Source organism: Aspergillus pseudonomiae (genome assembly GCF_009193645.1).
Source record: "Aspergillus pseudonomiae strain CBS 119388 unplaced genomic scaffold BDV37scaffold_24, whole genome shotgun sequence".
In the NCBI taxonomy this organism is placed as follows: Eukaryota; Fungi; Ascomycota; class Eurotiomycetes; order Eurotiales; family Aspergillaceae; genus Aspergillus; species Aspergillus pseudonomiae.
The window spans coordinates 322,484-347,835 of NW_022476016.1; the positions used below are offsets into that span (position 1 = coordinate 322,484).

Below are 25,352 nucleotides of genomic sequence, written 5' to 3' on the forward strand. Positions count from 1 at the left end.
TTCTTTTATACTTGGCTGGGTTAAGAAGAATGACAAGCTTGAAGACCCAAGCCTCTTCATATGCCTCTGCTGAAAAAACTCCCAGGCAGTAGAGCTCGTCATACTGCCGGTCTACCGGTACGCATAAATACATTCGACGGCTGCTCACGATCCCGAAATTGATCGTCCACGTCGTAACGGAACTCGCCCCCTTCTTGCTCAAACCCAAGCTTCCGGTAAACATGCCGCCCCATGCTCGACCCTTCCAGCACAGCCTCCAGTCCGCCGCGAGCCTTGGCCTCCCGGAGGCCCCATTCTACCAGTTTCGTAGCGATTCCAAGTCGCTGGCACGCTGGGTCGACTACACATAAGTCCAACGCCATCACCGCCGGGGACGCGCTCGTCGCAATCTCCCGGATGACTTCCAAGCGGCGCCGGCGCAGTGAGAGGTCTACCTGCCGGAGATACCGCTGTTCGTCCGGCTGATTTGGGTACAGGGCTTCCAGGTCTAGCGCACTGCCGATATCGGGTGCCGGCGCCTGGCCGTACCCGTCCACCATTGAAGCCTGCTCCCAGATAGCCGCGCCGACAATCTTTCCCTCATCCGAACCACCGTCGATGACGGCCTTGAGAAAGATGGTGTTGGGGTTGCCATGCCGGTCTTTGGTGGTGGCGGACCAGCGCGCCGCAAGACGGGCACTTCCGCTCGCATGGCCCTCGGGCGTGTCCCAGCCAGGGTTCATGGCGCACCAGACCCCATCGTGGACCTGATGACCGAAGGTGAGGGCAGCCAGCTCAAAGAATCGGCTGAAGTCCGCCGGGTCTGTGACGGGCTCCACGCGAATTTGGGTCATGTTGGACTGCGTGTTCGAGGTGTTCTGGTCGTTTGTGGTACTGCCGGGTTTATGATGATGTGCTTGGTGTTGGTGGAGTTCTTTGGAATATGTTGAGGTCGGTCTGCTTACCGTGGCAAGATCTAATGGGCTTACAAATTATATAACTCAAGGAGTTGGTTAAATAATCTAATCTAACTAATGGTTTGGTAGCCGAGATGGACCTTTAAGCGAGTCTGCTTGGCATGCTTGGCTTGATGCCTTGATCTACGCACTGTAGCTATCATGGCGTATGTCAACATTTCAGTATATTCTCAAATATGGGTAAACTTCTTGGAATCCCTCTAGGCGTGTCGACTTTATTGGTTCCATCTATAGTCTCCCTTATATGTGGTTTCTACGCAAGGTGACCGGCAGTTGCCGAGCTACAGCATCCGAGATGTCGTTGGACGGCGCATCTCCACTTCTTTTCTTCTGGTCTCAGCAACGCAAGTTTTCAGCGACTGTTCGCCAAAGGAAAAAAATGATAACTCATCTCGTATGATAGAGAAACCACAAAAAATGCATGAAAATATTACTGGTCAGGTGTGGTTGCCATCGCTCTTGCTCGTCGCCCTAGGACCAGAAATCTTTATAATCTAGTAGTATACTGGATATTGCCAGCGTGCCTCCTTTAAATCAAAGCTAAGAAACATAGTCAAGTACGGTATGTCATCTCCGGAACACAAGCGCAATTATCCGGTGAAAACATTTGAAATACAAAATAGACTTGTAGAAGTTTTCTCCATGTCCGGTGGATGGCTGATCTAGTTTCGGGGTTTGAAATCACCAGCTTAGCATAAAGCATTCGCTGATATTGGAAAGCCTACAGATATCAAATAGACTCAAATAAGGTATGATATTCTGATGATGGAGTGAAGCACTAGTGGGTCCCATGTGAAACTAGTTAAGTAAGTATGCTTGATCAAGCACATTTCTATGCAGCTCGAGAACAACAGTGCTGATACCACGGGAGATGCTGCTAAGGATGGCCAGATTCCTGTCGGTTCCATAAGCCCCGAGCCCTTTGTTCCTTGCCACGGCATCGGGTGGCTTCTGTCGGTCGTAACGGGACTAGTAATGTTCAAGTTAGGAGACACCCGATCCAAATTATTATTCGCACTTGGTGATTTCTGAAGCCGGGAGGTTCGGGGTGGGCGTTTAGGGCTGCATTAGAGGTGTTAGTGCGTTGGATCCTGGACAGACTGTGGAGCATCCGTTGGGAACCAGTGTCTATTCTCTTGGCTTTGGTAGAGTATATCCTAGTCCAGTTGGGTAGTGAGGAAGTCACATGGAGCAGACTAATCAACATCGATCCAAATTCTCCCTATATATTCTTGGTGAATCTCGTGCAGTTAGTCCTATTTATACTGTATCAGAGGTAAAAAAAATTGAGAACAGACCGTACCCAATCAACCCCGACTACGTCTCATACTATCTTGCGACGAGCAGAGATAGTCACAGCGACCCGCATTAGACAGTACCAGACTCTCCCAGCCTTGAACTTGTCCGACAGGGTAAGAATAAGACTTTATAATACTACTCACCTTCCTAACTAGGTAGTTGGCTGTACCCACGGAACTGACGGCTGTGTGCCGAGGGCTGCTCTAACTTAATATCAACGTTAATATTGATCATGCCAGACATGTTTCGCGTTGACATGGACTAGCAACCCACTGATTTCCTTTTCTGGGATGTTTCTATTCACAGACTAAACGGGCTCACTTATAAAAGTGCGGTGTAGGACTTAATCTCACTATCGTTTCTACCTATGGAAATATCAAAGCATATAGTCCATCGCTTTCTCTATTTTTAACATTCGTGCCCGGTGGCCTTGTTATCCACGAAATAAAAGGTAGCACTACACAAGATGAAGAAAACTCAGGATGGTTATGTATGGAGAAAGGGCACTGGCGTCCGGAAAGGCAACCTCCATTGCGCAGGTGTTGTGGACCCTCCTGAGAGACAAACTGCTCCTGTGGACTACATCTACGATGCCATTGTCATTGGGGCCGGCTATAGTGGCCTGATGGCCGCCCGTGATATGACGGACTGCGGTAAGTCAATATTCTGTCGTATAGAAATCTAGGCTAATGCGCTACAGGTCTCTCGGTCTTGATGCTTGAGGCTCGCGATCGTGTCGGTGGACGTACCTATACTGTCGAGTCTGATGGCAAGCATTTATCTCTCCAGTCCTTTAGATTACATTCGTGGCATAGCTAACTCTCCAAAGGCTTTCTATACGAGATGGGAGGAACATGGGTAACGCACCATATGGCATATCTATTCCAAGAGATGACGCGGTATAAATTGGATAGAGACCTGATCCTTACCCACGATCGACAACATGCCAACGACTACTACACAATTAACGTTCCAGGTACACCAAGCTTTACCTACCTTAGAAAACCTCATGGATATTTTTAACTAATCGTCCATTCAGGGGCAACCCCAAGAAAACTTCCTCACGAAGAAGCAGGTGAAATCACTGCGCGAGCGTGGAATATCTTCGTCAACGTGGACGGACAGAACTGCCGCGCAATCTGTCCATTACCACATGCCCAGCTCGATAACATTCTGGTCGATCGACTTGAGGTGAAACGATACGACAAGATCTCCTGTCGCGACCGGTTCGAAGAGATCAAGCACTTGTTGACACCCGAAGAGGCAGGAATCCTCACCGCATTGCTGCTCCACATCTCCGGTGGTAGTATGGAGAACTCAAGCCTGTGGGACATGATCCGCTCCCATGCGTTGATGTCATACAGCCCGGACAACTTTGGCCCGATCTGGACCACATTCAAGCTCCGTCAAGGCCAATCGGCCCTTGCTCGTGCTATGTTTGAGGAGGCCGTGGACAACGGGCTGCAGTACGCCTTTCAGACACCGATCAAGTCAGTCATCGATGAGACCAACGTAGTAAAGGTAATTACAGCAGGAGGTAAGCAATATCGAGCTCGCCGCGTGGTGAGCACTATTCCACTCAACGTGCTTCACACTATCTCTTTCACTCCGCCTCTTTCTCCTACACGCCAGCAAGCGATTGCAATCGGACACGTCAACCACATGACCAAGATCCACGCAGATGTTAAAGGATCAGACCTAACCTCGTGGAACGGCATGCGGTATCCAAATCTTCTGATGTTCGGCTATGGGGACGGAGTCACACCCAGCGGCAACGCGCACATCGTGGGTTTTGGGAAGGATGAACGAGACGTATTTGTCCCTGAACGGGATCCAGAGAAGGCCATTGATGCATTCCAAAAGCTACACCCTATGGAAGTAGAAAAGATGGTATTGTCCTCATCCACTGTTGATATACCTGCAGTTTACTAATCCCTGCACAGGTCTTCCACAACTGGAACACTGATCCCTGGTCTCAAGGTGGTCCCGCATGGTGGCGTCCCGAGTTCATGTCAAAGTATCAGGATGAGCTGCAGAGCCGCCATGGACAGGTTTTCTTTGCCTCTGCGGACTGGGCCCATGGTTGGCGGGCATCTATTGACGGTGCGCTCGAGCAGGGGTCTCAGGCTGCACTGCAGATTATCCGGGAACTCAAGAGCGTCCGTAATAAGCTTGTCAAAGCGAGAATGTAGTTGTACGGATATAAGTATGGACGCTCTACAGGATAGAGCTTTCCTGCTTTCTGATATACTAGCTATCATAGCATTACAGTATTAATGAACCGCTCGTCATGCGTAAAACCTCATTCTAATCTCATAGAAAGATATCCACTAAGTAGTATAATAATACTCCACCATGTCCCCTCACCCACTCTACATACAGCCTATGCTGACCGTATACAAAACTCTCTCCATGATGGCTTCCTCCGGAGTATACATGTCCCAACACACCAACCAAAAACAGTTAGCCCAGCCCCACTGATAAGGCCGATAAGCGCGGCTATTAAAAGAGCGAAAGCGGTTAGCGCATCTGCACTATGAAAGCCGGCAGATGTCCCCGCCCCCCTCACCTGACTCTCAAGCCCCACGGCTGCTGGCAGTTTGCCCAGAATAGGCAAGGGAGTTAGGGCGTCGGGGAAATGTCGGAGATCCGTTGGCGTCGTCTCCGCGGGGTCCATGACCGTGGCATCATGATATCCAACTGCTGCACTGAAACAGTCACCCACCGCAATAATTGGACCCAGTACGGACTCATCAGGAGTGGAGCATTTCAGGAGGCAAAGTCCCGATTATAAGATTGCCTAAGTCACAGCTGTTCGGTTGGGTTGAGCCCATATATTCTGGACCGTTTGGTCGATTTAAGTCATTGCATAGCCGATTTACTCATTTCTACTTATCTCAGCCCCTGCTCTTTTATTCTTAACATTTGGGAATATCATTGTTGGATTTCAGTATAGATAGACAGAATGGCAGCTACACAGAAACGCCCAGAGATTATTGAGCTGGCACGTGGGTTAAACGGGGTCCCCATGTGCGAGGAATATGAATGTATGATTTCTGGAATGATGTATGTTTGACTTCAGTCCTGTTCTAAACCTCAAATCCCTGTTCAAGACCCTATTGGGGAATTATAGTGGTGAGCGAAAGCTAACGAGACCAGGTATAACCCCAACATACCAAAGCTCTTAGAAGCTCGCCACCGCTGCCGCGGCCTAACAGACGACTACAACAACCTGGACACCAAGACAGTCCCCTACGACCAGATCGCAGACAAGCGCATGGAGCGACTACGGGCGCTCGTCGGCCGCGTAGGAGACGGGACTTTCATCGAGCCGCCCTTCAGACCCGACTACGGGTCCAACCTCATCATCGGAAGCGATTGCTTCGTCAACTGGAAGTAAGTGGACCAATTACACACACAAAAGCCACTCTTCCACGAACGCGAAACGCTTACATGGCACGAACCAACAGCCTGACAGTGCTAGACACCAGTCTCGTCGTCATCGGCGACCGGGTGCAAATCGGCACGAATGTCAGCATCATCACTGCCGGCCACGACACCAGTGTGCTTTCGCGCCGGAAGTTTGTCGAATTCGGGCATCCGATTTTCATCGAGGATGATTGCTGGATTGGGGCTAATGTAGTCATTCTGCCGGGTGTGCGCATTGGGAAGGGGTCCACCATTGGTGCTGGGTCGATTGTGACTAAGGATATTCCGCCTTATTCTGTGGGAGTTGGCATTCCTTGCCGGGTGAAGAAGACGATTCCTTCGGTTGAGGAGGAGGAGAATGATCCTGCTAACCTTTGGCGGAATTTGGTGAGGGAGGATAGAGAGTGATGGATTAGATTTGTTGGTAGATTTAATAGAGGGCTGTTTTCAGATCTGTTATTATCGATGGATATTAGTAGTAGACCTTGTAATTGTCGGAAAGTCCCACTACAAGGATGAATGTCCTCTGACTATGTATAGATGCTGCACTTTCATAATACCAGACATAGTAGAAAATTCCTCCAATGGATACATCCATTCTGAACCGTCGAGTGAGGGCTGTGCAAACATACTAGTCCATTATGATATAAAAAATACATCTTAAGCCCTAAGGTGAACAAGCCACGAGAGGCATTGCTCAGTACAAGCTTCAGTTCGAACAGACTTTCACGGCACAAGCTGTCTCACACTTTCAGAACACACGATAGAAGCCTAGAGCGGATCTGTTCATACGGAGCGGCAAGTACTTGTTGCTTCTCTGTAGCACTGTTGGGTCAAATCTCGTGCCCAACCTCAGATAGTAGTAGTTCATGACGGACAAATGGCTCACCAGTTGACGAGAATAATGCTTGAGCCATGAATATCCTGGCGTTCTGACAATATGTAGAGGAACATAGATATTGTTACTTTTCGTGGTATTGACAACTTTCTTCTACTGGGGGCTATCATAGTTGAACGGTAGGCTCTGCCAAAAGTGATATAACCAATGATCCAGATATGGCGAATATTTTATCGCCATTCCAGCACAGCAATCGGACAAACTTGTCGTTTCGTATGCCACATAGCCCACATAAAACTACTCTATGTTAACGTGACTATGTGTACACTCTGACTCGAGTCGATTAGCTCAGCATCTGCGCAACTAGAAAAGGCAAGTCGAGCTTGATTCGGAATAAATTGCGTTATGGAGATCTATACTGACCATTTAGCCTAATGGGCGAATGGTACTACTGACATAAGATATCTGTTGGGTACTGCGACATGGGCATGCAGGTACCTAGCCAACGGAACATGAGCGAGCCGTTACCGCATTTTCAACAGTATCCAAGATCTCGCTGGATTCAACCATCTACTATGCCTCCATGGCACGTTAAAAACCAAAGAACTAGTAGAGCCCGAGGGGAAGGTTCTAGTGAATAATTCCTCCTATAAAAAATGACAATTTACTCAAACTGCGAAAGCTTGGCCTGTATATGTTATACCCCGCCCAACGTTCCGTTATCGATTCAAATGGCAGTGCTCATCACAAAAAAGCACATGCCCAATATACCTGTGGATAACTGACACTTCCAGTAGAATGATAAAGCGAGCACTGCAATTTAAGCTACCGAGAGTAAGGGGAGCTGAAACCTGCGCGGGCCTGTGCTTCGGTCTGACGTGTCAATGCAGCAACTTTGCTGAATCCATCAACTCGCGTGATCTATCAGCTATTGGTTTATTTTTAAATGCGCTTCCCCAGCATTTCAAACTACCGGTGTGAAACTGAAAGTGGGCTCTATAGACACAATGGGGTCCATCGAAGAAAACTATCCACTTCCATTAGTTAGCTACCTCGATCTTCTACATGAGGAAAAGAATATCCGCGATTCGAGTAGGGCAGAGCTCGTACGGGCTCTAGGCCGCTACGGAGCTTGCCGGGTTAGCGATCATGGTATCCCACAGACTGTCATAGACAAATGCTTTGAAAAGGTGAGTGTACTGCCTGACTCTGGCTTCAGGTTTCCTGCGGCTGGAACGACTAAATTTTGGGTTAGTGCCCAGGCTTCTTTGAACGACCGATGGAGGAAAAGATCGCAGATCACTCCAATTCTGGTGCAACCAGACAGTCTCGTTTTGTTCCTTACGCAAGCGAGTTGATCCGCGGAGAACCACATATGGATGAAACTTTGGAACTTCAATACGGTGTTTATGGGCTGGGGGAGAGATGGTCTGCGCCCGCCAGTGAGCTTGTGGACGCTGCAAAAGCGATGCATGAGGTACGTATTAGAACTTATGAGATGGCTTGATTTGCGAGCGATCAGCATGCAAATAGGATACTTATTGAGACTGAGTAATAGGAGTGCAATCGCATATATGTCCCCCTCTTAGACGCTTTATCCTCTGAACTGAATCTTCCTCATTCTTTGAACGCCATACATAGCAAACGGAACTCCTTCTTTGCGCCGTATTACTACCCCTTCGATGATGAGGGAGACTTGGCTACGGTTCGCGTTGCTCCTCACATGGACCCCACAACTATGCTGTTTAATTTCCAAGACTCACTTGCGGGTCTACATGTTGCAGATATGCATAACTTCAAGGGGAACCTATCTACTACGACAGTTGCAGAGACTGCCCCCTTCGTCCCGGCGAATTGCAAGCCTGGAGAATTTCTTTTGCTGTCTGGTCATATCTTCAGAAGAATGGTCGATAAGATCAAACATTCGGTCCATCGGGTAGAACGACCGCTAGGTACTAGAGGGTATCATTTGAATTACTGGATCATCCCTGATTTGAACACTAATTGTGATTTTGGGGAGAAAAAGGAGGACGTACGACAGTATCTGGCACGAGTGTTTCCGGCACCATTGGCAAACTATTAGGCCAGTTGCGGGCGGATTTTACGTTATTTTCACTTCTAACGCATTTCGCTTTTGGCAAACCAAGTTGTCCTTAGTGAGATTCCGCATTTAGTGAATTGTGAAGGAATTTGATGGCTTTTCGCTCATACATCTTACCGTATTCGATATTGTGATGACCGTGTGAAATAGAAGACTTCAATACAGGATATGTTGAGCCGAATTTCCATCTTTTCGCAGGGAGTATAGATCAAAATAAAGCAAATCGAACACTCACGAAACTGCTACTGCCATCAAAGAAGGCCAAGCGCTTCCCGTCGACTGAGACTCTTAGGGTCAAGATACGGACGTTCACCAATCCCCGAAACCCTGTGACCGGCTCGGTCATCATCCACATCGATGTCTTTAGTAGCCGCATGAAAGACGCAACGATTATCCCAGATGGCTTGCCATGTCTTTGGTCAGCCTAGAATAGTACGAGACTTGTGAGGTTATACTTACCAACATCATTCGGACTCACCCATCTATGTCGCAATTGAAGGTCGTGATTTTCCATGATCAACTGTGTAAACCACTTGAGCAGATTCTCGCTCTCGTTCGCCGTCAAGCCGTTAATTTTCCTCACGCTGTGCCCGACGGTAAATAGGCTCTTCCACCCTGTCACTGGGTTGGTACGAACTACCGGATGAACCACCGGCGTCAACTTGACGTTCTCCGGTGATCCGCGAGGTCCGGGATGGAGCGAATGGTTCAACTTCTTGGCCAGGGACTCGTATTTGGGCTCCGATAAGGTAGCAGTAAGCCCCTCGAGGAACTGCTGGTATGGCTTGGATATACGATCGTAGATCTCGTATCCAGAGGCCCAGAGGGTGTCTGCCGAGGGTTAGCTGATTAACAGAAGAAAGACATATCAACCACTATACCTCCACCTCCACCTTTTGGTAATTCCACCAGGCGCAACATAGAATAATCGGAAGGTATAACTTCCTGAGGGGTGTCCGTGTGCCATTCCCACCGAGCAGTCTGTCTCTTGGTAAATCTTTCTGGCTTCCCATATGCCATGGCATCTTGTTTGGCGCTGATAAAATTTAATTCGTCATCATCAGTTCCCAATGGCAGTGCAGAGTAGAAGAATGGATGAATATGCAGCTTGGATGTTTTTGGCTTCCCGGTCAACTCTCCAAGTCGCTGGACGATACACTTTTGGAGGTCATCGGTCAGGTCGTCTTGTTTTCGAAAAAAGACGACACCACGCTGCGAGACTGGGTAATAACTTAGTACAAAATCCAGGGAATAGAGATATGCCACCTTTACTTGTGATTGCTAGTTCCCTCATCAGTACGTCGGAGTCTGGGGACTCAAACCAGGACCTGAGGCTAGCATCGGGAAACTCTGTCCCCAGAAGTGGAGTGACTTCGAAAGATTCGTATTTATCAAGGGCACCGGATAGTTGCAGAGGTCCGTCAAACTGTCGCTCGTGATCCGGGTTTATGGTACCCATTTTGGCATCTGTTTAACCAAGTTGTTGTTCGCTCAATGTGGTGCTTGGTCGAGATAGAGAATTGTAAAAGGGCGGGACAACTCTCGCCGCAGAATTTTAAGTACAGTTATAAGTGATGGCATCTTGCAGTTTGCTGCATTACTTTTGTCAAATAATGGAGTTGTACGTGGCACTGAGGAGGGGTACTTGCAGATATTCGGTCGGCTTCGAGATCCGTAGAGAATACGCGAGATGACACGTCCAAACACTATTTGGGCGGCAGTTTTCTATGACGGTGAAGTTCTGTGGGGTTCAATGGTCTCGGGCACCTCACGATGCAGCAGCACTCTCTCGGCGTCCAATCTACGGTAGACTCAATCGAGCTAACGGACAGTAGACCAGATTTTCGCATTTCTTACCGCAATATTAGCGTTTTACATAAAAGCCACGGCTACCACGCACCTTGAAGACTTAGTGTCTTACCACCCCCAGAACTGGGGCCCTAGCCTAGGGTAGCCAGGATACTAAAAGTCTAAAATCTAGTGCTGGCACCCCTAAACACCTAGTGCTGATATCCCTCAAGATCTAGGATACCTAAGAGGCTTTTAATAATAACTGGATAGATTTTTTAGTATATCTACTAAGAATATAGCTATCTATGTTTAACTGCCCTAACTACTTGTAAGACGATATGTTGTGCCACCACCTTGAAAGGTAGAGATACGGAAAGGAGCACTGGGCATTGCATTCAGAAGCTGAGAGCTGCTAATATTTCTAGACTAGTATGGTATGTTATAGACATATATCCTCCACCGACTCAGCCTCATACAGGAAAAATATGTAGAGACTGTTCAGTACATTGTTGTTTGCTCGAGTGTGGTATGACAGTCCAATACAGTACCACATCTACAATATCGATTTTGATAACTTCATTCATCACTTGAGGATTCTTCGGAGGTACCAGGATCATCAAAAAATCCTTTCATAACGACTATTCTAAGGGTATTGTTCTAGTTCTCTAACAACATAATAGGGTTTATTTCTTGCCTGCATCCTTCATCTCCCCCCGCTCGCGAACCAGTGCAGCCATGTCGCGGCCAAGCTCTGTGCCAAGGTTCTCGAATCCCTGAATCACACCGTCCCGGTCTCCCTTGGTCGACTCTTGGCTCATCTTGAACTTGCCCCCGATATCCTCAATGGTGATCTCAATACCAATGATGTTCTTCTTCATGATATCAATATACCGCTCAGGGGCCTCGGCCACCTTCCACGAGTCCGGCCGGCCTTCCTCGCCCGTGTAGCCCATAATGGACGTTTCACTAAGCTCCGAGAGATCCTGAATCTGCTTCTGGAGATACTCCGAGGTCTCGGGGGCGGAACTGTCGTGATAGATCTTGGCCTTACCATAGACCTGCACAGCGGCGTAGTTCCAGGTGGGGACAACCTTTGCCGTGGCGGGCTTGGTCTCGGTGTAGAACTTGGGAGTCACATAGTGGTGCGTGTTGGTCGTGAAGAGCACTTGAACTTCCTGCTGCAGTGGTGAAGCGGAGGGCAGGCCCGCGGCGTTCAGAGCTTCGATGAACGTCTTGCTGTGCGGGTTCTGGCGGGCCATGTGGCCGCGCAGTCGACCTTTCACTGGCGCATCCGGGTCATCGGAGATAATGTCCAGCACCCATGGGATATGACTAGACTGTAAGAAGTGTTGCGTGCTGGATGGGATGGCGGTGGTGAGTACTCCCAAGGGGTTCTGTTGAATCAGCTCAAAGAGAGCCTTGATCGATGTTTCGGCGTGAATTGCGCGGAGATACATGACTTATGTGCAATTGTGTGGTATTGCGGAAAAAAAAGAGAGAGATGGATGAAGGTGAGATTTGATTTTGCAATCCTAGCTACACTAGAAGGATCCGGGTGCTTTTATATTCCATGTCAAGGTGAGTCATCACCTGACACACCCAACGGGCAGTCCCATCCGAAGTGTTAGAATTAAGAATTAAGAAACATCAGATGAAGCCAATCTTAACGGAGTGGATCGAGGGGTCAATCTTGACTTAGGATTATACGCATCCTGATTGGTGCACAGGGCCGAGCAGCTCGAGATGTTGGTCATAGGGCGCTGTTCAGTCAGGACTCGATCATGTAAGAAACTCCCAAAAGTATTCTACTGGTTCACGGCGTTTCTCAGCGTAGAACAGAAGTTATTTGTCGAAGGATGGCAAACCCTTCGGATGGACGCCGAATGTCAAAAATCTGCCAGAATTAGCGTGTCTCTTTTGGGAAGTTGATGGTAGTGGGGCAGTTCTAGCCCAATAGACCAATGAGGTGTCAGAGATTGAGGGGTAAGCATCAGTTAGGAAAGTCGCGGGAGTGGGCCCTAAGATATCCGCTTGCAGATATCTATAAATGCTGCCCCTCAGCATGGTCTGCCATCATGCTGGTTTCTTCGAGTCTTTTTTCTTTATTTCTGGGCTTCAGTTCACTACCGCGACATTATGTCCCCGGCAAACGATACTCATCGCTCAACTCGAGCATTGCATGCTGACGACCCGCTCAATCTCGTCACAGACGTTGCGCCTCCAATTCATTTGTCCACAACATACAGGTTTCCCAGTGATCCCAATGACCTCCTGCCATCGGTAGACCCTGTGGTATGCAACCCTGTTACCACCATGTACATCTTCGGACAATTCCACAGCCCACTAACGACCCCTAGGATGAGTTCAACGGAAAGAACTATATATACTCTCGGGAGTTTGCTCCAAACGCAACTCGCTTCGAGGCTGTGCTTTCATCGCTCATCGGCGGGAATGCAATCTCCTATTCTACCGGGTTAGCAGCTCTGACTGCCGCTTTGGTACTCCTGAATCCCCGCCGCATCTCCATCGGCGAAGGTTACCATGGCAGCCATGAGGTGATCGGCGTTCTCTCGCGCCTGTCTGGACTGCAGAAACTGGATCTCCATTGCTCCGCGGAGAGCTTAGAAGAGGGGGATGTGATTCTGCTAGAGACCCCTGTCAACCCGCTGGGTACAGCGTTCAGCATCGAGCATTTCGCCCAGAAGGCTCATTCGCGAGGTGCCTATCTCATTGTCGACAGCACATTCGCTCCTCCAAGCTTGCAAGATCCATTCCAATGGGGCGCTGATATTGTAATGCATTCCGGCTCCAAGTATTTTGGAGGCCACAGTGACCTTCTTTGCGGTGTTCTGGCGACGAAGCGTCAAGACTGGACCAAGAAGCTTTTCGAGGATAGACTTGCATTCGGCAGTGTGATCGGCAATTTAGAAGCTTGGCTTGGCCTGCGCAGTCTACGTACCTTAGAAGTGCGTGTGGAGCGTGCAAGCCAGAGCTCCGAAAGACTCATCTCATGGTTGAACCAAGGACTACAGGCCCAGAGCCCAGCTCCTGGTAGCGAGGAGCAGATTATCCAGAGCATCGTTCAAAAGATTCATCATGCTAGCTTACAAGATGAGCCTTGGGTGCGGAAACAGATGCCAAATGGCTTTGGTCCTGTTTTCTCGATTGTTCTACAAAGTGAAGATTTCGCACGGGTCCTGCCAAGCAAGTTGCATCTCTTCCAGCATGCCACCAGTCTTGGTGGGGTTGAGTCCTTGATTGAATGGAGAGCATTGTCCGACTCCAGAGTCGACCGGAAACTCTTGCGACTTAGTGTTGGGCTGGAAAACTGGGAAGACCTGAAGAACGATTTACTTAAAGCGTTCCAGTCCCTTTTGTCGCAATCATGATTTAATGTCACGAACTCTTTCTACTGTACATATTGAGATATACCGTTTCTGACATTCTTGTTGTTGAATTAGTCTCTTACCCAAAGGCAATTTCCAAGAAAACACCCAATTTTCCAGAGAATCACTTCTGAAACACTGCCATGCTAAATGCGACATACGATTAAACCCAGCTGCATGTATATGCTCGGTGTTGGGCGATATTTATGCAGATCACTCAGTAATGCGTACGATATAAAGTTTCGCATAAGGCAGTAAATTTAGCGCGAGGTTCCACAATAAAGCGCTCACTCGGGACCCGGAACAATGCCTAAAAAGGTTGGAAGACCCTATACTATTTTCTTTTTCCAGCAATCTTCCATATGGCCTACTTAATTCCTGCATATCATGTGACCGATGAAGAAGCTGAACCTCTCGACAGGCATTGCCTGAAGGGGTTAGTGCCGATTAAAGTGAGTTCGTGAAATTTAAATCGTCGGCGCCCCTCAAACTTTATTCCAACGTCCGCTCCATAGCTTGGTCATGGTATGCTGTTTTCCCTAGTCGGGCTCAACTGTGAAGGTAACCGTCGATTCTGGCTCTGCATCATGACTCTTGTTGCAAATAGCTGGCACTAGTCACCCGATGGATCTCTCGCCACATTGCTCATCCTCTTGTGTTCCCCCACATTGAGATGCACAATGTACGACCCTTGTTATACATGTCGGCGTCGACGCATCCAGTGTGATCAATCACAGGTCCCCTGCAAGAAATGTCTGAAAGCTGGACTAGAATGCTATGACAGGAGGCCCCTCAGATGGGTCAAGGGTGTGGCTATTCGAGGCAGACTGCAGGGGTTGACGGTGAAGGATGCGTCGGCAGCCTCGGTATCCTTGGCGACGTTGGATCGGGTACCAAGGAAGAAAAGTAGTAAGAAGATAGTATCGTCTGCGTTGGTTCGGCGTGATCATAATGACCATACTGGTGAGGTCTCACGCTCTATAGAGTCGCACTGCATGTGGTATCCGATTTCAGTGCGACAGTAGATCGGACTGGATGCTAACTCTGTGCTGCTCAGATGTAGTCGAGAATGAAGCGAGCCTATCATTGGCTCTGGATACTGGCCCCGTCTCGAACTTGGACCGGACATCCAGGTATTACCTTGATTATTGTGAGTACAGTTCGGGTTGCAGGCGATTACCGCATCCCGTAGCTAATGTCCATCTCTAGATAACGACCAGATATGCAAGGTATTCATTGTTCATGACAGCGAGGAGAATCCTTTGAGAAGGCTTATCTCTCTGGCTGTGAACGATTCACTGCTACTGAAGGCGGTACTGGCCCTCGCGGCGCGCCACAGGGCCAATTCCGGTTATTCCTTTGGGAATGCTGTAGTGGAGGCGTCCCCAGACCTCCGGCAGATTCACCAACATGCTCTCGTCTTCAAACACCAAGCTATACAAGGACTAACGCATGCGCTGAACGATCCGACAATATCTGAGCAGGACACGACCGTAGCTTCAATTTTCCTTCTTATATTTCTAGATCTTTTGGAGTCCGGAAGCGACAAATGGAACTTCCACCTTGAGGGCGCTAAGAGGCTGATTACCAACGGTCAATTACATGAGGTGCAGGCTGGGAGTTCCAAGGATCCAGGACGGACTGTGGAACAGATAAGAAAGTTCATCATCAAACAAATTCATGTGTATGTGCATTGGTCCTTGAATAGGTAAAATTGTATACGCCCTGGCTAACTCGCTTTTTATTCAGGATCGAGTCCCTTGGGGCAACGTTTGTCCGTCCTAAGTTACTATCCGGTTGCACCTCATTAGACCATCCAGAGTCCTTACTTAATGAGACAGTCGAACAATCTTTCATTGGGTGTCCTGAGTACTTATTACATGCCGTCCAATGTCTTTCAGCCTACCGGGACAGCATGGTCGAGCCCCAGCCACAGCCGTCTACGACCAGTAACACGCACATGCAAGATATAACAAGCGTGCTTGATTTAATCCACAAGTTTGACTGTTACACCTGGGCTTCAAATCTACCAGAGTCACAGAAGACTTCATCGCGATATCTAAGCAACCTTTGTAAACTGGCACAGTCCTACAAACTAGGCGCTCTAATCTATGGCCAGCGCGTCTTGGATGCTCTGCTCAGTGTGACTACGCCACAAGATGAGCTCGTCTCTGAATTAATAGGCGTCATCGATGCGTTGAGAGACGATGGCAGGTTATTGAAATGCGTTCTTTGGCCGATATTCGTTGCCGGCCTCGAATGCCAGTCACAGGCCCAGCGAAACTTTTTAATCACTTCATTGGAGAATTTCTGGTTGGACACAAACTGTTTGAACGTGGTGAATGCCGCCAAGGCATTGCAATCGTACTGGCAGAAGATCGACAAACAAGCTTCCTCGACACAATGGATCTTTGACATCGGAGACCTAGATCATGACTGGCTTTTTATTTGAGCGTTGGCTACCATCTGTTAGTGGTCTATCAGACAGCTATATTGCCGGCATGTCCATCAGCTGTCACCGTTCTACGTTGGGCCGTATTAACAAGTAACCACGGGTTCAATTTACAATCCGTGGGAAGCGAAAGAGAAGGCAGTCAAACTGAATCACGAACCGCCGGGGTTAAAACCAGCAACACTCTTGATATGCTGCCGGGGCTGTATTCAGGTTACCTACCTTATGCATCTTCCGATATGTGCACTTCGTGTTGATATTTCCTCGAGCATGCTTTGATTATAGAAGCAGCAGAACTGGGTAAGACATACGCCTGAAATGATATAACATGGTTTGTTGGGGCTTTTCTCTCAACAAGGGCCACAACGAACACTCATAGAACATTCAATCTCTAATGTCACTTAATACAAGATAATGAACATCTCTTCCACTCTACGAAGGACAAGACTATATCACAGAATAAAACTCTCTACTTACTATCTGGCCCGCTTTTCTTTTGTTATGTTATAGAGCACCGCAAACTTAATGGAAGATGTTCCTGTGTTCCGACACTGTTATCGGCCCTGCTTGATTAATCTCTGAACGAATTACGGCTAGATAGGTTGCTACAGTGGCAACACAACATATTTAAATGGCAAAACAATGTATTTACTATTGGTCGGCCTCTAAAAAGACACAACTGCACACAGTGACACGCGAACGATCGAATCATACTGCATTTGCGCATGATCCATGATCTAGCTAACAGAGACTCTAGACGAGCTTGATATACCACTCCTGGCGCGCAGCACCGGCACTTTCCGGCCAGAGCCACACCGGGGTATCATCTGCCTTATTTCCGTTGCCCAGGTCGAGCAGGTGGTCCGGAAGGGCAACACTACGGAACCTGCATGCAGAAAAAAGAGTGGTCAGAAACATTGAACATCCCATTGCGAATAGCGATTCTCATCAAGAGCACACACATACCTATAGGCACCATTCTTCGCGGCTTCAATCTTCCACCGGACGAACTTGTTGACAGGCGAGGCGAGCGTTCCGGATAGTTTCTGCTTGGAGGCTGTGATGGGTCCAGGTCAGTGATTGATGATTCTACAGAATACACCCCCCCTCCATCTAAGGCTGAGACACATACCTGTAGCTGTCGCAGTGATCCCCGAATGGGCGTTCACAAGAATATATTCGTCCTTTCCGGCATGCACAATCTGCCACTTTTGCGAGTTGCCTCCGATGTGCTTCCTGTTTGGTTTTACGGTGTGAGTAAGCCAATGCAAACACAGGAGTTGGGATCCCAAAGGCACATGTGTCACTTACCAGCCGACAATTCTAGTGCCATCGGCCTTTCCGGCGGCATAGAGATCAAGCGAAGTGTCAGAGGCCCTGTTGACCAGCTGATAGACTCCGGGACCGGTGTAGTCACTCATAGTTGCGAAATAGGGCAGAAGTCAATGTGGTTTCCTATCAGGGAGCTCAGAGAAGAAATAAAAAATGACGTTGTTCGATGCTGAAATTCTCCATTACCAGCACCCTGCTCTCTACTATAGCATTGCCGGGTGGAGAAGAGAAGGCTTCTACAAAGTCATCGGTGATTGTTAAGGGAGTCAGTCACCTAGGTGTGCTCGCCATTTCTGCTCGTCTGGGCGTGATGTTGCATACGCAGCTAGCTGGTGTGCCACGTACAGTGCTACTATAGGATACAGCGTACAAACGAGGGCGACATACTTGCATATCGGAAGTATATTCCACAGGAGAGGGGAGGCCGTCGTCTAGTCCACTGCTAAAACTGGTCGACGCTGTCCGGTTGGGTCGGTGTGACCATTTTCTTTTTTGTTGCAGAAAGTCAAGTGGTATACTAGGCTCTGTGGTGGAGATGAGATCGTAGATGACGCAATCCATGCGATACTTGCATCTGAATCACGTATACGCTATGTGACAGATTCATTAGTATGTGCATGCATGTACCTAGCGGGAGGTGCTAGTGTTGGAGAAGCGGTGTATGTGTATACTGAACTTGAATACAGTGGAATTACAGGAAGCTGAGACTTGGTGGTAGAACGACGGTGTCAATAGACTTGGATTTGATTTATATTTTTTGGTTCTACACTGATGTATTGTGCCATTAATTTAAACAAATATATGCCGTGGAGAGTGATTATCGATCCATGGCACTGGTACTGTAGCATTACGAGATTAATTATGTCAATATGGTACATATTAATCATTTTAAAAAATGGACATCCTCCATGGTAAATTATTTAGACACGAAGAAACTTTTGACATGCTTGAAGACACCGTCCTGGCACTGTAACTGCACAGTTCCTTCAACCCTACGACATCCCGTTAGGTATAGCACAGCGGCTGCGAAATAACCGCTAGTAGTAAGGACCCGAGAATACCCATCAACGAGTATAGATCAATAGAATGCCCTGGCTCTCCTGGGTCCTGACGGTGCCTTGCCTGCAGAAAACAGTGGAGAGAGAGAGAGATCCAAGTCATTTGATGGTTGAGTCTCATTTTCCCCCCGTGTTGCTCTACTAGAGTCCGACCCGCACGGTCCATGCCGATCGGCACTATCACGGTTCAATCCAGACTAGCGCTTACCTGCATATCCACAAATTGGCAGACGTGCTGCTCTGGGATTCGGCAAGAGACACGTATGTGGCTGGCTGAATATTCCGGTGGGTTCTCAAATCCCAGTGTCTTCGATCGATACCATCGATCCGCCTAGAAAGTGCGTTTTACGTAACTACATATCGTTGTTTCTTGACCCTCCACGAATAATATGATTTGAATTTTACGTGATACACAATCAGAGGGGGCCATCGAACTCAGCGTCGTAGTTATTCACGAGTAGTCGAGTCTGCTTCTCGATCAATGGCCTAGGCCATCCGCGATACTTTACTTGAAAAGAAAGGTAAGGGTAAAGACTGGCATATACGATCCACCCCTGCCCCCTCCCAGTGATGATAACTCGCGTGCACATGGGGGTATGGTACTGGCTTCTTTCGAGCTGCACTTCGCCTCAGACTCCATGCTCATATAGTTTACATTTCCCTTTGACCATTTAACCCCAACAGGTTCATAGTTCTGTGGACAGACCGTATGGGTTGATCTAACTATTGAAAACCGGGAAAGATGAGATGGAGCAGAAGGTGCTACATGGGCCAATGCCAATTCCCAGACTGATATGGTCAATTCGATCACCTCAGACATGCAGATGTAAATTCCGGCTTATCAGACTTTGATTGGGTGGTAACCTAGTTCTGCAGTGCATCGGCATGTTCGTAGAGATTCCAATGGCAGGCTAAATCATGAGATCCTTTATCATGTCCGGTGTTGGCGGGTCTTCATGATGCTTTTAGGAGCTTTAAGGCAATACGCTAGCGAATTGCTAGTGCCCAGATGAGCAATATATCTATGGTCCTGGATAGAACAAGTCTTGGAGAATGTCGTGTGTTTCGGTGATCTCGTCGTCGTTGTATGTTGGAAAGCTCACGAAAGATCAGCTGAAGTAGCGATGATACCGTACCATACATGGTATACAGCATGGTTGGTTACTCAAGGGTAGGGATTGGTAAGTTGAGCAACCACGGCCCGAACCTTATCGGGCCCGGCCCGCTAAGTCCTCCATGACAATATCATCACACCTACTAGTGGATATTCTATCGCAGTACAGGCTATCCACTCATCTAATACAACATTTCCCTGGTCTAGAGTTGGGTTGCTTACCCTGCCAATTCAATGGCGTTGGCAGCGTTGACACTGAGAAATTATTCTGGAAAGGTAAGTCAAGAACTCAATTTCCAAGGATGCTCGACGCAAGCACGATAAATAGATCGGTTTACAGCGGGAAGAATGGCCCGCCGAAGAAACACCAATTGCAATGTTCGCGTACATGTGCTCAGAGAGGGGAGAAATCCGAAATAATTTACAGCAGAGTGCAGAATTGAGCCATTCCGAACATCCGGGCGCTCGTAGTGTGATCGAACGTATGACCCACCGTAGACCCCCGCGCAAAGATATGTACAGTACAGCTACCTGTATATCTCCTCGTCGTAATCCTTGAAGATCCAGTTCTCGGAGATCCTAGCCCGGTCCTCTTCCGTCTTAGCTGCCTCGAGCGCAAGTTCCTTCAATTTCATTTCACGTCGCTTGGATTCGTCATATCGGTTCGACGGCACCCACCCATCTGGCCCCACTCCAACATAGTTCCTGAAGATCTGTAGCTCTTCGTCCGATTCGATCTGCTCGTCATTAAGATTCAAGCATTCGCTTGCCTCGTCGGGCGAATATTCTAACGGGCAGACACCTGGATTAGTACCGGACGATGGGTTCGACAGTTTGCCCCAGTTCTGCGCTAAGTAAACGAGGTCCGCTTTTAGCGACACGTTGTCCCCTTCCCATGGTCTGCTCGCGTGCTCGAAGATTTTGCGCTTGAGAATGCTTAGATCGTGGTCCAAAGCAATACCATGAATAGAGTTCAACTTCACGGAATACCACGCGTAGAAATAATGGATATGCCGTCTTCGGAGAATTTCGAGCTGTTCCGACTTGTTGCTGTCATCCAGGCTCTCGAAGTCGTCTGGCAGCTTTGGCGTGTCGAGAGATTCAGATACCTCGTCTCCGTAATTCTGTATACTGTCTGGGAAGCCACATTGCAGGAACAGAGGTAAAATAGAGCAATGCTGCCAGTCTATCAACGCAGTGATTCTAAGATCGTCGGAGACCAAGATATTATTCGGTTGCAAGTCTGGGTGTCTGATTGTAGGCTCACAGAGGAATTTAAATTTTCCAGGGACAAGATGAGGCGCAGCCCGTAGGTAGTTTTCTAAATTCCTCATTTGATCCAAATGTGACACTTTCTGGTATTTGTACAACTCTCTATACATAGGTTGAAGAGGTTGCAGTGGTTTACCAAACCTAGCTAAGTAAGCAAGCTCCTTTTTGGCGCCCGCAGCCATAGCCGCTTCGGCAGTCTCATCTACAGCTTATCAGTGAATCTCGTTACACAGTGGGGCTTTAAATAATAGTGTCAGGCAAGCGATGGAAGGAACATACACGGGCCACGATCGACTTGCAGTTCCCGTCTTTTCCCGAACCACAATCGCAACGAAGTGTCAGGACCTATACTGAACCGGCCATTGCTCGGCGAATCTTCCACCGGCACGGATGGTGTATCAGTTTTGGAGCGCAGATCCGTCGTATAGTAAAGGCTTCCACTAGCTGGAAATTGTAGTCTAAAAAGGCGAGCTTCCAACTCGACAATGTTTTTAATGATTGTGGAACAGGCATCTTCGGACAGGTCGAACCATAAGTCACCCAAGTCTCGTCCACGGACATATTCCATAAAGATGTATTCCGTGCCTGCCGCGTTATCTGCTGTGGCCGAGTAGCCAAAAACCTTGGGCACGGGTATATCATGCAGACGAAGGTAATCCAAAGTCGCCACTTCACTGGCTACCACGAAGTACTTCGGTTCGGTACTGGGATACGGGATACGAGCGATGACTTGGGAGCCATCGTTCATTGTCACTAGGAAAATACGGTTAAAACCTCCCTCGGCAAGCTTCTCGAAGCGAGCGACATCATTCGCGCCTTGGTTAATCGACTCGGCAGCAAGGCGCTTCAATTCGGGGACGTTGAAGACGCGTCGTCGTTCCGCGAGTTTCACAGCTTCATTGTAGCTGTCGGCCGTTACCATCAAGCATCAGACATGGGAACCAGTACAGGGTAGTTATAGAAGTTACAAACATCCATCTCCCAGACGTATACTCAAACAGTTCAGAGCTTCCCGCGGAATGGCGGGTAAAGGCGCGAGAAGTGGAGAAAGTCCGGGAGAGCAAAGTGGGATTCAAGGGCGTCACTGCCCGATTAATTGATAGTACAAGACGGTTTCTACATCGAATTGCTCGAGATATCACAAGCATTGTGTTTGTTTTGGCAATGACACGTTGATCAGAGGAAGTGGTGGTTGTATTTTGGGTTTGTTGCATTCCCGCCTGCATCTCCCATTGATCTACGCTAACCTCATTGGGAAAGCGGATCATGGACTTTCGTAGCCCTACATACATGGCCGCAACAATCATTGACGTAAATTTGAAGATGCTTTCTGATAAAAACATGATATATTATTCACAAAGCTAAGACGACAAGAAAGGTAAAGCCAACATAAAAACAGTCCAAAGATGAACCGAAGTAACAGATCAATTCACCTAAACAGACCAAGTTGCATTAATCGCCTCCTTCTCCCTTTCCAAGAACTCCTCAAACGTCCCCATAGGCAACTTCCAAGCTCTCACCCGCTCCAAGTCTACAATATCCGCCATACCACGCATCAACAGCTGGCCCCCGATAAACGGATTCTGCGCAGCTTGCTTTTCAATCTCTTCCTGCGACATGAAAACCACTTTGAGATTCCTCCCGGTCGCACGCGCCAACGCCTGCGTTATATCTTCCACTTGTCTAAGCTCGGAAGCAATCTCGATCTCCTTCTCATGAAACCTGACAGGATCAAACAGTGCCGCTGCTCCAAAGGCTCCGATATCATTGGGATCCACCATGGCGAGTTTCGTCTCAGGCAGCAGAGCCGTAGTCCAGACGCCGGTCTCGACAAAGCCGGGATACATTTGGACAAGGGGCTGCAGGAAATTCGACATGAAGTTTCCAGGTCGTAAGATAGTCCAGTACTCGAATCCAGCCTTTCTCACTTTATTCTCGACCGTTTGTTTGTTGAGGAGAATCTTCGCCACGAAACTGTGCGGGTCCCAGTGCTTTAGTCGTTGGGGTTCGTCGACGGAGAACCCGCTGCAGTAGATGACATGTTTGATGCCCGCTTCTTTAGCAGCGGATAGAATGTTCTCGGCCTGGTGGACTTCGCTGTTTGGGACTCGTAGGTCTGGCATTAGGTTGAGGAAGAGCGCTGTGCAGCCCTTCATGCTTTGTTTGAAGGTGTCGGGGTCGGTGAAGTCGCCTTGTGTGAGATGTACCCCGCGGGATTGGAGGCTTTGGGCCGCTGGAGTATTGAGGTTGCGGGCTATGGCGTGGACTTTGGCGCCGGCTTTGAGAAGGTGGTTGATCACGGCGCCGCCTTGGGTGCCAGTAGCACCACAGACGAAGAAAGTGGAGGTGGACATTGTGTGATGTAATGCAGTGGTTTACTATGAGTGTTTGAGTAAATTGAGAATTGAGGTAGCTTTGTAAATGAGAAAGAGAAGACTGTGTGATGTTCTGAGATATCCATCCGATGTTGACGGCTTTATATGGTACTGATTTCATACTCTTCGATGATCCCAGCGGAGTTCCACAACCCTAACCATCGGCATCGTCTCCAATTGGCCGAACACCAAACTAGCTTGCGGAATTCCGCCGGGCAGACCCACATGAAGCGATATCTCTCCACGCGGCAAATGTAAGATCAGCTTTTCTCCCACCTGGACAGCGGAAGTCCGCAAAACTGATACCAGCGTGAAAACAATGAACCCCTTATTGGCCGAGCGAGAAAACCCCCCACCGCGACGCAAATCATGCGAAGCGTGCAAGACCGCCAAGCGACGCTGCGATCTCGCATTCCCGGCTTGCTCTCGATGCGCGACCAGGAATACGCCATGCATTTATCCGGGACGACAGCCTGCAATCCCACAGAAGTTGATCGACGAGATGTTTGAATCGATTGCGCAGACTGTTGACACACCGTTATCATTTGACTCGTGTACGACCGAGTTCCGTATACCTGAACTACCAGGCCCACCTGCTATCGCTCATCCATTCGATGTCTTCGATCCACAGTGGGATTATATCGACATCGACGCTCCTTGTCTGGCGGAAGCACCCACTGGTGTCCTCATCCCACGGCCCAGTTACACAATGACTGCGCCAGTAACAAGACCCCCGATGGCTCTCTCCGAAATCATCGCCTCCCGGCTCCAGTTCGCCATCGATGTCCTCAAGGACGTTCCCAAGATGATGGTCCAAGAGAACCAAACCCCTTGGTCCCATAAACAGCTTTATGTTAATGGCATGCCCAAACACATGCAAGGCAAGTCGATCTATAGTTTCCTGCTCTTTCCCTCCCTCACAAAAAATAAAATATAAAATATGAAAGAAGAGAAGAGAGAGAGAGAGAAGCTAACTCAACAACAGACGCCTACTCCAGCTGCGCGCTACACATAACGCAAAACGCCATCAACAGGCCCGTAATAACCTCCCTAATCAACACCAACATCCAAACACTACTCACATCTCCAGTCGCCACCACACCCCTGGAAACCCTCTCCCACACGCACGCCCTGCTCCTCTACCAAATCATGCTGTTCTTCTCCCCAGACCCAAGCGCAAACCTCTCCCTAATTCCGCACCTAGAATCCTCAGCCCTAACCCTCCTCTCCTGCATCTACTTCCCGGACCCCTCCTACGCCCCTACCATCCTCCCGCCCACTACAGAAGCAAAACAAGACTTCTGGACCTCGTGGATCTTCCAAGAGTCCGCGCGCAGGACCGTCCTTTTCGCGTTCTATCTGATCCAGCTCCATCGGCTGGTCCAGGGGGAGAGGAATCTCGTCTGTGATGGCTCGCTGGGGCTGGTGCATAGCTGGTACCTGTCGGCGTATTTGTGGGAGGCGCAGGATGCGGGGGAGTTTGGGGAAGCATGGATGGAGAAGGATCACTTCGTGGTTGGCCAGTTGAATTTCGGGAGGGTGCTTACTGAGGCTAGGGCTGGCGATGTGGATGTGTTTGGGAGGATGCTTCTGGTTAGTTATCTTGGGATTGAGGAGGCGAGGGCTTGGTTTTTGGCTAGGGGGGCTATCTTGTAGGGTTCTCTCCCTCTTCTTTTCTTTTCTATTGGTGGTTGGGACTGTCTACACGGATGTGTCTTTGGAGTATAACTCTTTTTGTTTTTTACAGTTTTTTTATGTACATACTATGTGATCATTCTCGTTCGCAGTACTATGGCAAAAAAGAGGTACAAAATTTCTGCGATAATGAAATTTCAGCTCGCGCAGTTAACCGCTTTCGCAATCAATGCCTCGAGAATACCTTTTTTTTTTTTTTTCGTTACTGTCCGAATCACACTTGACCAGTGTGCCGTAGAATAATCTGGTCCCGC

At 48.6% G+C, this 25,352-nt stretch overlaps 12 protein-coding genes across 12 annotated transcripts; 6 read left to right on the forward strand and 6 right to left on the reverse strand.

The window, feature by feature from the left end:
• Window positions 1-98: 98 nt before the first annotated feature.
• BDV37DRAFT_282025 (GNAT family N-acetyltransferase) lies at window positions 99-833 on the reverse strand (the record flags this gene model as incomplete). Its single annotated transcript, XM_032086944.1, has 1 exon — window positions 99-833. The coding sequence occupies one exon, from the start codon at window positions 831-833 to the stop codon at window positions 99-101; it is 735 nt and encodes a 244-aa protein (XP_031942674.1).
• Window positions 834-2,721: 1,888 nt separating this feature from the next.
• Window positions 2,722-4,447, forward strand: BDV37DRAFT_293236 (flavin monoamine oxidase family protein; the record flags this gene model as incomplete). Its single annotated transcript, XM_032089365.1, has 5 exons — window positions 2,722-2,908; window positions 2,956-3,024; window positions 3,085-3,231; window positions 3,295-4,145; window positions 4,199-4,447. 5 exons carry the CDS (start codon window positions 2,722-2,724, stop codon window positions 4,445-4,447), a joined length of 1,503 nt encoding a protein of 500 aa, XP_031942675.1.
• A 693-nt stretch (window positions 4,448-5,140) lies between these two features.
• BDV37DRAFT_96157 (uncharacterized protein) lies at window positions 5,141-6,016 on the forward strand. The gene is made up of 3 exons (XM_032091501.1): window positions 5,141-5,321; window positions 5,415-5,651; window positions 5,734-6,016. The coding sequence occupies exons 1-3, from the start codon at window positions 5,221-5,223 to the stop codon at window positions 5,873-5,875; spliced, it is 480 nt and encodes a 159-aa protein (XP_031942676.1). The 5' UTR covers window positions 5,141-5,220; the 3' UTR covers window positions 5,876-6,016.
• A 1,513-nt stretch (window positions 6,017-7,529) lies between these two features.
• On the forward strand, window positions 7,530-8,605 carry BDV37DRAFT_282028 (Clavaminate synthase-like protein; the record flags this gene model as incomplete). Its single annotated transcript, XM_032086945.1, has 3 exons — window positions 7,530-7,712; window positions 7,778-7,999; window positions 8,081-8,605. 3 exons carry the CDS (start codon window positions 7,530-7,532, stop codon window positions 8,603-8,605), a joined length of 930 nt encoding a protein of 309 aa, XP_031942677.1.
• A 269-nt stretch (window positions 8,606-8,874) lies between these two features.
• On the reverse strand, window positions 8,875-10,163 carry BDV37DRAFT_293238 (TauD/TfdA dioxygenase family protein; the record flags this gene model as incomplete). The annotated part of the gene is made up of 4 exons (XM_032089366.1): window positions 9,896-10,163; window positions 9,505-9,843; window positions 9,083-9,454; window positions 8,875-9,026 (listed from the first exon to the last, which is right to left on the reverse strand). Exons 1-4 carry the CDS (start codon window positions 10,080-10,082, stop codon window positions 8,875-8,877), a joined length of 1,050 nt encoding a protein of 349 aa, XP_031942678.1. The 5' UTR covers window positions 10,083-10,163.
• An 851-nt stretch (window positions 10,164-11,014) lies between these two features.
• BDV37DRAFT_245642 (FMN-binding negative transcriptional regulator) lies at window positions 11,015-11,969 on the reverse strand. Its single transcript, XM_032081671.1, has one exon. The coding sequence runs from the start codon at window positions 11,869-11,871 to the stop codon at window positions 11,098-11,100; it is 774 nt and encodes a 257-aa protein (XP_031942679.1). The 5' UTR covers window positions 11,872-11,969; the 3' UTR covers window positions 11,015-11,097.
• A 558-nt stretch (window positions 11,970-12,527) lies between these two features.
• Window positions 12,528-13,860, forward strand: BDV37DRAFT_245643 (putative transsulfuration enzyme family protein). Its single transcript, XM_032081672.1, has 2 exons — window positions 12,528-12,706; window positions 12,772-13,860. The coding sequence occupies exons 1-2, from the start codon at window positions 12,551-12,553 to the stop codon at window positions 13,801-13,803; spliced, it is 1,188 nt and encodes a 395-aa protein (XP_031942680.1). The 5' UTR covers window positions 12,528-12,550; the 3' UTR covers window positions 13,804-13,860.
• Window positions 13,861-14,304: 444 nt separating this feature from the next.
• Window positions 14,305-16,774, forward strand: BDV37DRAFT_96173 (Zn(II)2Cys6 transcription factor). Its single transcript, XM_032091502.1, has 4 exons — window positions 14,305-14,763; window positions 14,858-14,950; window positions 15,010-15,484; window positions 15,550-16,774. Exons 1-4 carry the CDS (start codon window positions 14,481-14,483, stop codon window positions 16,250-16,252), a joined length of 1,554 nt encoding a protein of 517 aa, XP_031942681.1. The 5' UTR covers window positions 14,305-14,480; the 3' UTR covers window positions 16,253-16,774.
• Window positions 16,775-17,005: 231 nt separating this feature from the next.
• On the reverse strand, window positions 17,006-17,673 carry BDV37DRAFT_282033 (ricin B lectin domain-containing protein; the record flags this gene model as incomplete). Its single annotated transcript, XM_032086946.1, has 4 exons — window positions 17,006-17,138; window positions 17,219-17,309; window positions 17,385-17,488; window positions 17,564-17,673. 4 exons carry the CDS (start codon window positions 17,671-17,673, stop codon window positions 17,006-17,008), a joined length of 438 nt encoding a protein of 145 aa, XP_031942682.1.
• A 2,367-nt stretch (window positions 17,674-20,040) lies between these two features.
• BDV37DRAFT_245646 (phosphotransferase family protein) lies at window positions 20,041-22,200 on the reverse strand. Its single transcript, XM_032081673.1, has 3 exons — window positions 22,001-22,200; window positions 21,308-21,933; window positions 20,041-21,230 (listed from the first exon to the last, which is right to left on the reverse strand). Exons 1-3 carry the CDS (start codon window positions 22,174-22,176, stop codon window positions 20,284-20,286), a joined length of 1,749 nt encoding a protein of 582 aa, XP_031942683.1. The 5' UTR covers window positions 22,177-22,200; the 3' UTR covers window positions 20,041-20,283.
• A 35-nt stretch (window positions 22,201-22,235) lies between these two features.
• BDV37DRAFT_245647 (NmrA/HSCARG family protein) lies at window positions 22,236-23,480 on the reverse strand. Its single transcript, XM_032081674.1, has one exon. The coding sequence runs from the start codon at window positions 23,380-23,382 to the stop codon at window positions 22,462-22,464; it is 921 nt and encodes a 306-aa protein (XP_031942684.1). The 5' UTR covers window positions 23,383-23,480; the 3' UTR covers window positions 22,236-22,461.
• A 207-nt stretch (window positions 23,481-23,687) lies between these two features.
• Window positions 23,688-25,228, forward strand: BDV37DRAFT_245648 (Zn(II)2Cys6 transcription factor domain-containing protein). The gene is made up of 2 exons (XM_032081675.1): window positions 23,688-24,284; window positions 24,389-25,228. The coding sequence occupies exons 1-2, from the start codon at window positions 23,723-23,725 to the stop codon at window positions 25,057-25,059; spliced, it is 1,233 nt and encodes a 410-aa protein (XP_031942685.1). The 5' UTR covers window positions 23,688-23,722; the 3' UTR covers window positions 25,060-25,228.
• The last annotated feature ends 124 nt before the right edge of the window (window positions 25,229-25,352 follow it).